General features: G+C 35.2%; 1 protein-coding gene across 5 annotated transcripts in view; it reads left to right on the top strand.

Moving 5' to 3' along the window:
* znf385c (zinc finger protein 385C) overlaps positions 1–15,532 on the top strand; it is a 100,821-nt gene that overhangs the window by 24,393 nt on the left and 60,896 nt on the right. For all 5 annotated transcript variants that reach the window (XM_058768732.1, XM_058768730.1, XM_058768729.1 and 2 more), the window contains one exon: positions 6,367–6,630. In XM_058768732.1, the coding sequence (XP_058624715.1) occupies positions 6,367–6,630 (264 nt within the window). The remainder of the gene's footprint in view (positions 1–6,366; positions 6,631–15,532) is intronic.

The raw sequence follows: 15,532 nt of genomic DNA, 5'->3' as shown, positions 1-15,532 counted from the left end.
AATTTGTTAATGGCTCTGTAATGATGGTTTTTATGCTTTTTTCTGTTAATGACCTGCTTTCAAAGTGTGCGCACCATTGAATGTGTGTGATGATGTGAATGAATAAGAGGATATTGTCATATCTCATTCTCCTCCTCCATCTGAATTTCAGTGCATGCATTTGGTAAAACAGCCTGCTGAGTGTGCGAGTGTTTGTGCCTCGTATATATTCTGCCTAAACACATATACACTTATTTGATGATGCAGTGCATCAACCTCGGGTGTCAGAGAGCTGATTGACCTGCTAAGTGTGTGTGTGTGTGTGTGTGTGTGTGTGTGTGTTTGTGTGTGAAGCATTAGATAATTGTGTGTGGGTGTTTGAAAGAGCACCAGAATCACATAAAGCATTGTGCCTTTTAGCAGCCTTTAGAACAACAAAAGAAACTGCACTCGACTTTATAGCAGAAACTTCATGGTAGCATAAAACATAGCATACAGTCTTCATTCCTGCACCCATTGTGAATGTGTTTTTGTGTGTGTGTGTGTGTGTGTGTGTGTGCATGCGCAACAGTAACAGTTTTACCCTTGGTGCAAAGTGGCTTAAGTGGATATTTCAGTGAAACATAGTCATTGTTTTTGGATTGTTATGGCTGAGTACGATGCCTAGTGGCACTTTACTGATTTCCACAGATACTCTTATTCCTGCTCTGTAGGTTTTAAGATTTCTCTGAGATTCAATATCAGTAAAAAGAGGCTCCACTGATGCCAGTTCACTAGCATTGTACCTTCTGCCGCATTCTCTTGAGATGAATAACCGTTTTTCTACCCTAGTTTACTTCTGAATGTAATTTCTTGCAGGTTAATTGACCTCTCTGTTAGTTTTCTGGATCATTTTCCCCAATGATCTGTAGTTCATAATGCTCACATTTGATTCAGCAGTCCCCAGGCATCCTCTCCCTCATCTCACGGACGCTCACTTATCACTGAGACGTGTGAAGCACAGCCCAATCTCTTCCCCCAAAGGAAAATATGGCACTGTTTTCGAAAGCAATGTCGATGTCAATGAGAGAGCAAAAGAGAGAGAAAAGAGAGGCTGTGCAGGTTGATGTTTAGTTATGCTAATGCATACCATCAGCCGGCCGTCTCCTTCGGTGTGAGTTTGCTATCCGCTGTGATTTGACTTCACCTGCATAATTCTGAATTTATAATGATGTTCTGTGGTGTTGTAAAGCTCAGAGACAGGAGACCTGGACAGATCGTGCTCTTCACAAACCTCCATAATCTATACAGCATCTGTTAGCATAATCAGAACTGAATGTCTCACTGCATCATGCTGGCTCTTTTATGTATTAACTTGGGCTGTTTTTCAGTAATAAAAATGTAATTGGAATTAATTTGAAATGATTGCATATAGGTCAGTGACATCATGACGTCTGTTTTTTATTTATTTAAAATACACACAGTAGAAACATACAATGACTTGATGCACCAAAATGCACCATGTGAATGATGATGTAATTCTATCAGATTGAGTTCGAACCTGTCGGTCTGCGCCATCTAGAGTTTCATGACTTAGAGAATTTAGAGAAGATGTTTTTAAGGTGACATATCATGAAAATCTGACTTTTTCTATATTTAAGTGCTATAATCAGGTCCCCAGTGCACGTGAAACGTGAACCCAGTAAAAAGAGCTTTCTCTGCAAGCTTGTGAAAAAACGAGCCGCTCAGATTTCGCTTCCCGATGACAAGACGAGAGCAGTTTTGAATTTATTGATTTATTTACTGTATAATTACGCTGCTGCCACACAGATGTAATATAAACATGCGATTTCTTTCCTTGCTGTTTACCTTCACAGACATAAACGACTGTTTTTGTAACTCGTGTGTTTTTAACAAAATTGTGTGTATTTGATAGTTTAAGCACAATAAGACATGAAAGAGTAGGCTTATTGGTTTAGTGCTTACATGCTTTCTGTGCATGTGCTTCAGATGTGCGTGCTCAGAAAAGAGCAGACCCTTATATGTAGGGCTGGGTGATATGACACACAAAAAAAATTCTGTTTTTTTTTCAGAAAATTTGACAAATTCTTGTTTTTTTCGTTTTTTAACTAGTCAATTTGAAAATGTAGCTACAGCATGATTCCTTATTAACCCTCTAGTTAAAGAAAATTCTATTCCAAGTGCACCACACATTAAGTTGTCAACATGATATAAATGTTAAACAAATCACTTGTTAAATATCTTTGCAGAAAAGATGCATGAACTACAACTACATCTTGTACAAACTTGTCTTATACATATTATATGTTCAGAAATAATACGAGGAAAATACTTTAAAAAAAATTCAAAAGTGAAGGTAATTCAAATTCAAAATGACTATTATAAATGATAAGTGTTCTGTAAAAACAATGAACAGCAGTTTTCAGCCTGTGACCATGATGCAAACATGAAATATCAGACATACAGTAGTAGTAGTAGTAGTTCTATAAAGTATAAAGGTTTTTATTTGATTGTGCTGCTTTCCATTGTTTTCCTGTGTAAATGCAATGATGCATTTGACTGTTGCGCTCGTGTTTCAGGCATGAAACGGCATTCTAAAAACGTGGCGCTCGAGTTAAAAGAAGTTCTTGCATTTTTTCCTATACCGCTGCCTGTGTCGCATCTTTGTCAACACAAAAGCGCATTCTGTGTGAATGGCACCTATAGCGATATATTTTACTTATTGTCCTTCACAGAGCGCATCACACGTAAGCGGTTAATCACATGAGCCAACATGAGGTTGGATCATTCTTTTCTCTTTACTGTTATCATTGGCATATTGCCAAAGTGTCTAAATCTAACATGATTTCTCGTTTTCTAAAAAATAAAACCATGGCAAAACATTAAATTTGAATTAATCGATAAAATCGCAAAATTAGCCACTTATATTTGGTGGGAAAAGTCCCCTAATAAAGATAATTCAAAGACTGTACACAATAATTCACACACCCCACATATACAGAAAGTAATTTAACATGGATTAAACTGAAGTTATGAAACACACAGCAGATGTTGCAAAGCTATGAAACAGAGCAAATTTCTTCTCATCCCAACTGAGTTGAACACACATGTCCCCTCACAAACACGCCCACACACAGCATGGCCTGAGCAAACACACCCATCTCCACTGGTGATGCCAGCGGCCCTCAGAAAACCTATTAGGGTGAGAGCATCCAGTCAGCCGTTTACACAACTCATCGTGTTCCACAGGCCTGTGTCTCCAAACCAGACAGAGCATCTCTTCAGTGCAAAAACAACAGAAGACTCATCACTCCAGAGCCCAGCCAGCCGATTATAGATTCATCTGAACATACAACGCCAGTGGCTAATAATGTCACACACACAACTGCTGTAGCTTCCATTTGCTAGATTGAGTTTAAAACTGTTGGCAGACGTTGTATTTTCAAAGACTGACATGTTTTTATTGTGTCTGATAGTAAATATTACTGTGGCACTCTGGAGCTGATTTTATCTTCACTTTCACCACTTATGACCACTTATCTTCAATTTGGCTGGAATGAAAGTGCTGAAGTCAGACGAACCTTTCAGAGTTTGGAATGACAAGTGGGATCAGAAAAGAACTGAAAATAATAAGACAGAAAAAGAAAGAGACTGAGTTATTTGATTCATTTGTGTTGTTTATTTATAAACATATTTAGGTCAACAAAACATATAAGTTTTATTTTAAACATATATATTAGGTCTATAATTTTCCATTTTCGCTTTTAGCTACAGTACAGATCAATTAAAATAATAGAATAGCATTTTTGTGGTGGCACCAATGAAAATAAAAATGTTCTGTACAAGTATTATAATTAAATGTATACATTTAATAAAAATAAATTCAATAATAATAATATAATAACCATTTTGATTTATTTATTTTATTTTTACTCTGACTGTATTTACTCTATTTACTCAGACTGATTCTATCAGTAACTGAAGGACTGCTATATTCTCTTGACCTGTGGAGGGTGCTCTGTTCAGAAGTTGGCCACGTCACGTCTTGTTTCAGCAGAGTATTTTTGGAGCTTAATAATCTGCCCTGCTGTTTTTGCACTTGTTTGTTTGCGTGTGTGAGCAAAAGTGACAGAAATACACACATGTACCTATATATGAGTGACTTTCAGCAGGATATCCGTGCACTGATTGATGCGGTCTCATGGGGAGGCGTGAATAGAAGACGTGAAACAAGACACCCGCAGCACAGCACAGAAGATCGCTAACATCGCTAACAGCCCTCTCCTTGATCCACTGCCCCTCCTTCAGCTGTGTGTCCAGACAACAGGGTGACCTCAGGGCTCTTTTCAGATCTTTAACTAAGACAAATAGGAGCTCAATGAATCTCAACTGTTCCATGATGTCAACATGACCAGCAGTGACAGCAGCTCAACAATAAGGATTTTGTCCTGCTGCTCTAGATGGCCCTGTAGATTTTTGTACTTTTGCCCTACTAACATTTTCTTTCCCCCTGAAAATTACGCATTTTATTTTTAGCAACACATTGTTGTGCTATGCTATATATACGTATATAGTGTGTTTGTACAGTATGTGTGTGTGTGTGTGTATGTATATGTATGTATACACACACACACACACACACACACACACACATATATATATATATATATATATATATATATATATATATATACACACACACACACACACACACATGTTTAGGCTACTTAGCTAAGTGGTGACATTCCATAGGTGTAATGGTTTTATACTGTACAAATTATTCTATAAACCTATCCCTTACAGGAAACTTTCTGCATTTTTACAATTAAAAAAACAAACAAACTTTGTTTACTTTATTTTTATACCAGTTTTACAAATGAGGATGTCCCCAAAGGGAGGTTTTTGGAGATTTTGGTTTTTTACTCACTTTTGGGTACAAATTTGTCCCCAGAATACGGTTGGTACACACAAACACAACCAAAAATTATATCAAACGTTTCAACAGTTTATTGATTTTTATTTACAATCTTGCAATTTCAAGAAAACCAACATCAATATTTGATAGCTATTTAGATAACGAGCTCAAATTTAGAGCTGAAATGGCAGTTTTGAGGAATATCATTATAAAACTGAATGATTACTGTGCATTTCCCTCAGTTTTAAATCAAAATCCTTACAGAATTATTGCTTCTTAATCTGAACAGATGTCTTAATGAAAGAGTGTTTTAATTGATTTACTTATTTTCAAATTTTATTTTAGTTGTAATGTTTAACTAATCATAGTTGGAGTGTTGTGAGTTGGGTGGGGTGGGTTTACAGTATGTTTGGGCAGCAGAGACAGATGTGTGTTTGTGCTCTGTGGTCAGGGAGTGGTGTTTAGAGAAGGAGGCACAGGATCAATGGTGCCTGTGTGCTGTGTAAAATGCTCTAGTGTATGTTTGTCCATGTGAGGTGTGTGTTTGATAGGCAAGTCCAGAGATTATGGGGTTTACTATAGTAGGCTAGTGGTGCACAAAATGCTATTCAGGAGCTACATGCAAAGATATTTCATTTATTATTATTTTTAAGAAGCAGATAACGTTAAAAAAAAGTTTCATGTGTAATATATAATATATGACTGTATTTAACTGTAGAAAAAAAAACATGCATGATTTCCTTAAATTCTGGGCATTGTTGATGAATACCCCCCCCTAGTGGAGGTCAGTAGCACTGCTGTAATCCCCAGAGATGTCAGAAAATAATGTTGTTGTAAATTATACATATACATTACAGTTCAAAAGTTAAGGGTAGGGTCAGTAAGTTTTTTCCTGGAAATAAATTTTCATACAGCAAGGATGCATTAAATTGATCCAAAGTGACAAATGATTTTTATTTAAAGTAAATGCTGTTCTTTTGAACATTGTTCATCAAAGAATCCTGGGAGAAAAAAGCATGTTCTCAGCATATCAGAAGAATTTCTAAAGGATCATGTGACACGATCATGTGTGAGTTATGATGCTGAAAATTCAGCTTTGCATCACAGGATTACATTTTAAAATATAATAAAATAGAAAATTGATATTTTAATAATAGTATTACTGTCATATTACTGTTTTACTCTATTTTTAATTAAATGCAACATTGGTGAACATAAGTGAATTTAAATAGGAATGCAGCTTACCAACCCTAAATCTTTGAATGTGCGTGTGTACATGTACATATTTCTTTTATCACCATTTATAATACTGCTTCGATGTGACAAATCAGTTGTTCAAAATGCAATAAGTATGAAGTCAGAGAAAACTTTTAGTATTAATATAAAATTGAGAAAATGTGGTTTAAAAAGGTTTTAGATGGCGATCTTAAACTATTTTAGATGAACTAAAAGAACTTTTCTTCTCTCTTTAGGAATGAAGCGTCCGTTGAGTCCTGTTGAAGACGGGTCGCTGAGTGAACAGACTGGGCATGAGGGCGTGTCCTCTGAAGGGGTGGAGTTTACAAGACAGGACGCCCCACTGATAAACTTTCGTCCGAAGCGGGAGCGCAAACACAGGTCGTACACACTCTGTGAAGTGTGCAACATTCAGCTGAACTCCGCAGCACAAGCACAGATACACTACAATGGCAAAACACACCAGAAAAGACTCAAACACATAAACAACAGCAACACAGGTATGATATGTGTGTCTTTCTCTGGTGTTCCTGTCATAACTGGAGCTCAAAAACTGGAGCTTCATGCTTAACATTATCCACCCAAATAGGGCATGTTCCTGGATCAACATCCTGGAAGTGCTTATCTGGCAACAAATCAGTGACCTCTGATTTTGGGGATAGTTTTTAGCTACTGATTTGTTTCTAGAAAGTGGTTTCAGGACCAATAGGCTAAATGATGTGTATCCAGAGCTGGGTAGTAATTGATTACATGTAATCTGGATTACGTAATCAGATTCCAAAAATTAAGTACTTGTAATCAGAGTAAGTTACGTTTTAAAATACTCGTAATCAGACTACAGTTACTTTTTTATGGATTACATGATTACATATTATTCACACAATAGCAATAAATTATTCATAAATCATTGATTCTCCCTAATTTCTCTTTTTCATCTTTTACATTTTCCTTTCTAAAATAGCCTACCGATTATATACATATTATATATGTATATATAGTCCAGTTTTGTGGACATTCACTCAAAGAGCAGTCATTAGTCAGGTGGCGACAGCATTTGAACACTGGATTTACAAAAATCATTTCAGGTTTAAGAAGGGTTTCAACATTGCATCAACTACTGATGAACACATTAATTTTTATTTGAATTATTACTCTGTAGGTTTTTTAACCATGTATTATTAACTATAACTAATTAAAATGCACGTATTCACGTTATTTCTTAGTTACATGTAATGCAGGCATTCCAAAACTTTTTGTCATCTAAACCTTATTCACCAAATATATTTGATTTAAGTACCCCTTAGATTTTAAGATAAATATTTCAATAATTAAGTAATACATTTGCATGCTCACGGTTTCTTAGATGTTGATTAATGATCACATGGCATACAGGTAAATAAAAATATTTCATCTTTTTTTAGTAAGTTTTTTATTTAAAAACTATACTATAGAAATGCAAAGACGGTTCTCTCTGTAAAAAAAAAAAAAAAAAAAGTTAAGCCAACTTAAAATTTTAAGGCAACCAGCTTCAGCAGATTTTTGAGTTTTCTCAAGTTTATACAACAAAAATTTGAGAATCTCCCACAAAAATAAGTTGAGCAAACTCAAAAATCTGCAGAAGCTGGTAAAAAAAAGTTTTTTTAAGTTCGCTCAACTTTTCTCTTTTTTTTTACAGTGTATACTTATGAATGGGAGAAACTGCAACGCACAATATGGAGGAATAGTCCCACCTTCTAAATAAGAGCCAAATTTCCCATAGAAACCTGACTAGACCAGCCAATGCATATGCGCAGTCAACAGCACGTTATGACTCCGCATGTGCATTGCCTGGTCTAGTCTGAAAAATAAGCTTATTTTTTTTAAACACTATTTGAGCATAAGAAACAACATTCGTGGGGCAATTAATTTCAGATTTTTGTAGCTGATTTGACATATGTAATTTAATTGTGAGTTCAGTGAGCAGTTTTTGAGATTTCAGGATTCCCCCATTCATTAAGATAGGTCTTGTACGAGCTGCCCGGAGGCGTTGTAAATATGGCTACAGAGTGAAGAGACTTTCCTCGAAAGGGAGTTCAAATAAAAGAAAAAGAAAAAGAAAAAAAAGAAAGGGAGTTTTTCTAAAATGATTTATTTTCATTTAAATGTTTTTATGATTTAATTAATTGTCAGCTTTTCATTAAACTCACAACCCCCCTCCAGTTCCTTTACGAATCCTAGTTTGGGAAACCTTGATGTAATATAATGTTTAATGCACTTCATGTTGTAAATTACAATGAATGGAACAAGTTTTCTTACATTTTGCATTTTTTACATCATTATGGTACAAGATAATGCTATTTAAATCAATGTGATAAACAAGTTAAATCAAAAGTAATCTAAAAGTAATCTGATTATATTACCTAAAATGTGTAATGTAATGGATTACATTACTGACTACAATTTTTGTCATGTAATCTGGAATCAGTAACGGATTACAATTTGTAAGTAATCTACCCAGCTCTGTGTGTATCTGGGAACATGATTTATTAGGGTGAATCACATTGTGTACTGTATGTTCTTGTGCATGTTGCTTAACATGATTTGCCCGAGCAGGACAACATTCCTATCAACCAATCAGATTTTAGGTACAAGTTTAGATGTAGAGCTGGGGTTGGGTCAACAACATTTTTATCAGCCATTCATTTCCCTCTGGTTTCAAGGGTTGGTTTGAGCAGGAGATTCCTAACTTTTTGATCCCACAGACCCCAAAAATGATAACTCAAATGACAGCCATATTTTAATGTACTGTATAAAGACCACATGTATACTGTGGAAAATGTTACCTGTAAAATAATTTGTTTCTATTAAGCTGGCACTGATTTTCTTCCTACTATTAGGGTACTGTTAGATGTATAAACCTGAAGAAAATGTTTAAAACTATGGCTGTCAATCAAAAAATGTTTATTTTATTTTATTTATTTTTAATGTTATTTTATTTTATTTTTTATTTTTTATTTTATTTTATATTTTATTTTTAGTTTTTATTTTATATTTTATATATATATATATATATATATATATATATATATATATTAGATTTTTTAAATTAAATGTTATATTTTATATTGTTTTTATTTTATTTTATTTTATTTTATTTTATTTTATTTTATTTTATTTTATTTTTTACCCTTAGGTTTGGGGTACAAGTTGGAACAGAGTTTCCGCTATGATTGTGATAGCAATGTTGCTTCAGGACCAACAAAAGATGTTGATCCAGGAACATGTTCAACTTGGCTAAATCATGTCATACTATTTATGTCCAAACATTTAACACACAATATTTAATGAATGCTGTGTGTTGATTTTTTGGTCACCTAATATTTTTTTCCTAATATTAGTATTAAATGTGTTGAAACATTGTGTTATTGACAAATTCATATCTACATGACATGCAAACAGCTTTAAAAACATAATCAACCACCTTCATGTTGTCAGCTGGGGGTCTGACAAACATCTTCATGTAATTCATACCCTTAGACCTCATTGTGTCCATCTGCTGTTAATATGTGATTTTGACTCGACTCGCTTTTATGTTTCCATGGTGATGCAGCTTTAAAGCCCAGCTGATAGGTCAGGAAGGAGCATGTGAGAGGCCCGTGAGATGCTGATTGTTGTAGTTACAGCGGTAAAGACGGGGCTGTAAGTCTAGATGTCGGTCTGGAGATAATTGCAGGAGAGAAAGTGAGGCAGCTGGTGGCAGCTTTGTGTCGTGCAGCGTTATTTCCACAGAAATGGGCGGAGTCAGACAGACAGACTAATCATGTGATTAGAGGTGGAATTTGTCAAATTATTTGAACAACAAGTCGAATAATCCAGTAACACAATTTGTTTGTCCTCGCACACAAAAAGAGAGCTCTGCATAAACCTGCACAGACAGCAAGTACATGCAAATGCCACACACTCGAAACCCAGGCCTGCAAAAATAATTTTCCTTCTCTTGTAATGCAAATGTGAAATTAAAGCTAACTTCAATGCTGTTGATTCTTACACATAAAGACACATGCATGCATGGCCAATCATATGAGCAGCAGTCAGACCCACTTCAGGTGCAAGCTCTCATACAAATAGACCATAATTACATAGCAACCGAACATGTTCACCATGGAAATGCTCGACGTGGCGACGCCCCCTTCAGCAACGGGGTACAGGCACTCACAGTCTCGAGCCAGCTAGATTTTATGCAGTTTTTGTGTGTGAGTGTGTCAGGGTCTTTGCATGATTCTAAATGGTGAAGCTGTATGTCATTTTATGGGGAACTTCTGAAATGCTTGCCTATGTGTGAGTGTGAGTGTGTGTGTTTGCATTCAAGATATAAAGGCTCATTGATTAGTCATTCTGCTAGTGTTCGACAGCATAATAGAAGTCAAATTAGACTGGACAACCTTTCCCATGAGCATACAGCAACGCCTGAAGCCTAACTGAAGCTACACACACACACATAACACATCTGCTTGCATACACATCTCACATACACAAAACTGTGACTGACTCCTTCAGTGCTGTATATACGTCTTTCTCATTTTAAGTGGACGGCACTGTACAGCATGGTTCAGTAGCCAGTAATGCTGCATCATTGGCTACACTTCCTTCATTTTCTGAGAGAATCTAAACATTTGGAACATAAGCAAGAAGAAATAAAATGTGAATTCTTATCAAATTAGCCATTTTGGGTACAATGATAAACAGGTACAAATGAACAAATGCCATGAACACAAATTAATTTTATATATATATTTAAATGCATTAAAAAATATTGACAATTACTTTGTCTTTTTAAAAATAGTTTCTAACGAAGGCAAAGCATTATCAAACAAATCATCTGAGTGAATGACTCAGTGATTCACTCTTAAAGACTGTATCCAAATATGTACTTGCCTACTATTTAGCATGCAGAAAAAGAGCATGTCCAAATTTACAGAATTCATAAAACAGTAGATGAAAGTACCCAGATTCCCTACTATTACAGGTGATATTCTGTGCATCCAGTGGATGCTCAAATATCCCATGAGGCAACAGGAGAGGAGTTGTGAATGTCATGTGACCTACCAGCATTAGTTGCATTGCTTTACTACAAAATCCTACATGGTGGATGTAGTAAATCTGTATTTAATTTATACTACACACACATACATACAATAAAATATAATTTTTTAACAGTCACTTAGTAATTACTTATTACTTAAGAGTCATTTGAAGAAAAAAAAAACTAATTATGACTTGCAGCTTGTCTGGGACACTGCACGGGAACTGAAGGTAATTGACTCTAATAACTCAAAATGTTAATAAGCTCAATACAATAAAATGAGCGTATTTTAAATGATACACATTCCAGAACTCACTGTATTATACTTTTTATACATTTTAGAAGTCATTCTACTTAACAGTTAAAACGAAATTTTAGATTGCCTATGGTAAAACTAGAAATCAGCTTTAGAAGAATTAAATGCATTTGTGTGTGTGTGTGTGTGTGTGTGTGTGTGTTTCACTTTCATGTGAGTAGGGAAAGGCAAAAGCCTGGAAACTTGATTTACGGCGACACTCAACCACACACACACACTAAGTAACAGTCTTATCACTGCTCACCTTCTGTTGACTCCTCCAGGCCCCTGTACTCAAACGCACATAATCAGCATGACTGCACACACACACACACACACACACACACATGCCATGAGGACATGAGGAGGGTAAGATGAATATGTGCTTGCAGGAATATCATATCTACCTTTTATTTTGTTCCATTTCAATAATTATAATCAGTCTGTTTTGGGACTGTTTGCATACATGAACAATTGCTATAAGACTCTGTATGTTTAAATCCCTCTGAGCATCTGCTTTTGTCCACATTTGTTAACAGTCCACTCTAGCTGACAGAACATTTTACTTCAACCCCATCTATTTCTCTCTAAAAACATGTTACCCCCTCTACCCTTTTCTCTTTATTTTCCAACTCTTCTCTCCCAGTTTTCATTTTACCTCATTCTTATCTGTCCTTCCCCTTATCTCAACACCCCCACCATCCCAATCCCCAGACAGGTGCATCATGGGTATGCTACGTAATGTGACTGCTGAGATTAGCAGTCTTCTCTCAGGCTGCCCTGGACACACACACATACACACTCACACACACAAAATAGCGGTACATAGTAGATCTGCTGTGTATTTGTAAGTAAAGATCAATCCAAGTATTATAATATGATGTTATGATAATTTAGCATTATATGATGATAGAACTTAAGTAATTAGAATAACCAAGTATTGTTTGTCATTTAGTGTTTCTATAAAAAAAGAGGGGAAAAATTGATAAGATAACAAAACTACTACGAATTCTACTACTAATAACAATGTAAAACGCACTAAGGATTACTGAGCTGCTGGGTTCATGAATATTAATCACGTTGTTTGCATTCGCTCGAATTGATTTGCTGAAATCAAAACAGGGACGACAATAGGTGAGCGCCAGCCAATGAGATTGTCGTTTGCGCATTAGTTCAGCCCACTACAGGAGAACCCGGCAGTTCTTAAAAGCTGAAGAATTCCAAAGGAACTCCGTTATTTTGACAGGAAAATACAACAAAGAATATCGTTTACATGTAGCGCGTCAATTCTGCATGTTATGAAAGACTCTCTTGCTCTGTATCTTTCTTTGCGTGCGTGTATGTGAGAGAAAGCGACGGCGAGTCGTGCGCCTTCACACTAGAGTTTATGGTACGTCAAATACAGCTACACTGCGCATCCATTCAGATGAACTGAAAAATTTAATTCTAATAATATTTTAATAAATTATAGTAACGCCGCATTTTATTGTCAGTAACGGTAATGGTGTTGTAACGGGGGAAACATTATGATTGATTATTCATTTGATTACTCGCTACTGAAAAAAATAACGCTGTTAGTAACGCCGTTTATTTATAACGCCGTTATTCCCATCACTGGTATAGATATAGTTAGTTTTGGGTAAATCGGGCAGTCTCATTAATCTATTGTTTGTTCCAAAGCAAATAGTTTTGGCTGAGGGCAAAATCTCATCACGTTATATTTTATAGATAACTTTAATGCTGTAGCCTATATCAGAGTGCTGCCTTTGTTCTTTTGACTGAATTGCCTAGCAACTTTTATGAAGGCTGTTGTTGTTGTTTATGAAATATTATTATTCAATATATATTATTTTATATAAATAATAGTATTTAATAATGGTATTTAGTATTAAGAAATGGTGTGTGTGTGTGTTTGAGATGGTGATTTTAGCTACAATTTTTGCCATTAGATAGGCAAGAGACTGTTTTTATCAGTGAGTCAGCAGTAAAGACTTTTATATTGAAAGAGACTGAAACAAGTTGTAAACAATGAGGTTATTTTTACTTTCAGCTTATAAGAAGCAGCCAACAAATGCACTGAGCAGTGCTGTCAATGGAAATCATCCGTAACAGATGAATAAAGACTGACAATCATTGGTTAATGTTCAGAAATGATTATTTCAAGACATGTAAAGCATTTTGGCTCGTTTATGTGGGCTGTCCCAGGCATGGTTGCAATATTTTCATTGTCAAACTCAAAAATCAGAATACTTTTAATTATTAAAAACGCCATTATTTTATTTAAAATAAATAATTATTTTATTTTATTGACAAAATATTTTAGTTTGTCTTGTATATTTTTTCATAAGATCAGATAACATTTTAGGGTGTCATATGGTCATGTTACAACGTGCCCTCAGCTGTTACAATGTACCCCACCTATGGGGCATGTTGTCACATTTCACTTCCAATTTTTGAGGGTAAATACAGAAAACGTATACACTGTATTTATGAAACAAAGCGACATATTTGTACTAGACAAGTGTGAAATTACTGTGGATAAAAAAAATATACTCTGAACACGAAGTGGATTTACACAATTTGAGAAAGTCAAAAAGTGTTGCTTTGTGCCCCGCTCTCCCCTATATCAGAGTGCTGCCTTTGTTCTTTTGACTGAATTGCCTAGCAACTTTTATGAAGGCTGTTGTTGTTGTTTATGAAATATTATTATTCAATATATATTATTTTATATAAATAATAGTATTTAATAATGGTATTTAGTATTAAGAAATGGTGTGTGTGTGTGTGTGTGTTTGAGATGGTGATTTTAGCTACAATTTTTTGCCATTAGATAGGCAAGAGACTGTTTTTATCAGTGAGTCAGCAGTAAAGACTTTTATATTGAAAGAGACTGAAACAAGTTGTAAACAATGAGGTTATTTTTACTTTCAGCTTATAAGAAGCAGCCAACAAATGCACTGAGCAGTGCTGTCAATGGAAATCATCCGTAACAGATGAAAGGATAGTATGACAAAGATATTGCTTTCTTCAGTGGACATTCAAACTAATGTTTTATTGTGAATATGAGATTGAGCTGAAGAATGAATGCTGTGTCAGATTCAGGTAATCACACTCACTCAGTCAGTCTCTCTCATAATACTCTACTATACATAATACAGTGAGCTTTTAAAATAGTAATATAATAACCTAAGACACTGCTACTGGTGTGATATTGCTCATATATGCTATGAAATGGATACATTTGAATCATTACAAATATGAAGTTACATAATTTGAAATGCATTTTAAATATTTATTTTAAACTTCATATATAAGGCCTATATTTTGCCATGGCCTGCTCTCTCGATATTGGTATCTGCATTGGTTGGTAAAAAACCAAAACCAAGTTGCTAATAATTGTGACCTTTAGCCAGCCACTTATCCTGAAGCCTCTTCAAGGGTATAGTATTGTGTTGTATTGTAAAGCTCTTTAGATGAAAGGTGGCTGCTAAATAGCAAATTTACGCAAGTGTGTGTACAGTATTGTCATTTATACCAATGTTTGCTTTAGTGGACACTTGCTGGTATTTTTTGGTACAGTGCTGTTGTGTAATTGTGTTTAGCATGTTTATTCTGCTCCTGTGTTTGTCTTTCTCTGTCTTTCATGCTGTCCGTCTCTGGTCTCCTCTAATGCAGCGTGAGGTATTGGATTATACCGACTGTGTGTGTGTGTGTGTGAGAGAGAGAGAGAGAGAGAGAGAGACAGATTTATTAAAGGCTGAAATTTTCTGCATGAGTGTGTCTGCACAGCTGCGTTTTTCTGCCATTCCAATGTACTCTCTCAATCTCTCTCTTTCTTCCTTTGACTTTCCTCTTTTATCACCATTTTTCATTCGATTATTCACAGCTTCTCTCTTTTCATCGTTTCACCCTATTACTCTTCACGTGGTCTAATGCCACTTCTCTGAGAGGAAGATGGAAGAGTTTGATGTCCAAAAGATTTAAAAAATTTAAGATGATGTTATTTGTGTCCATTATAATAATACCACAAAAATAATGATTTATG

Source organism: Onychostoma macrolepis, chromosome 03, assembly GCF_012432095.1.
Source record: "Onychostoma macrolepis isolate SWU-2019 chromosome 03, ASM1243209v1, whole genome shotgun sequence".
In the NCBI taxonomy this organism is placed as follows: Eukaryota; Metazoa; Chordata; class Actinopteri; order Cypriniformes; family Cyprinidae; genus Onychostoma; species Onychostoma macrolepis.
Note: the sequence above shows the minus strand (reverse complement) of the source record. Positions and strands in the feature narration are given on the sequence as shown.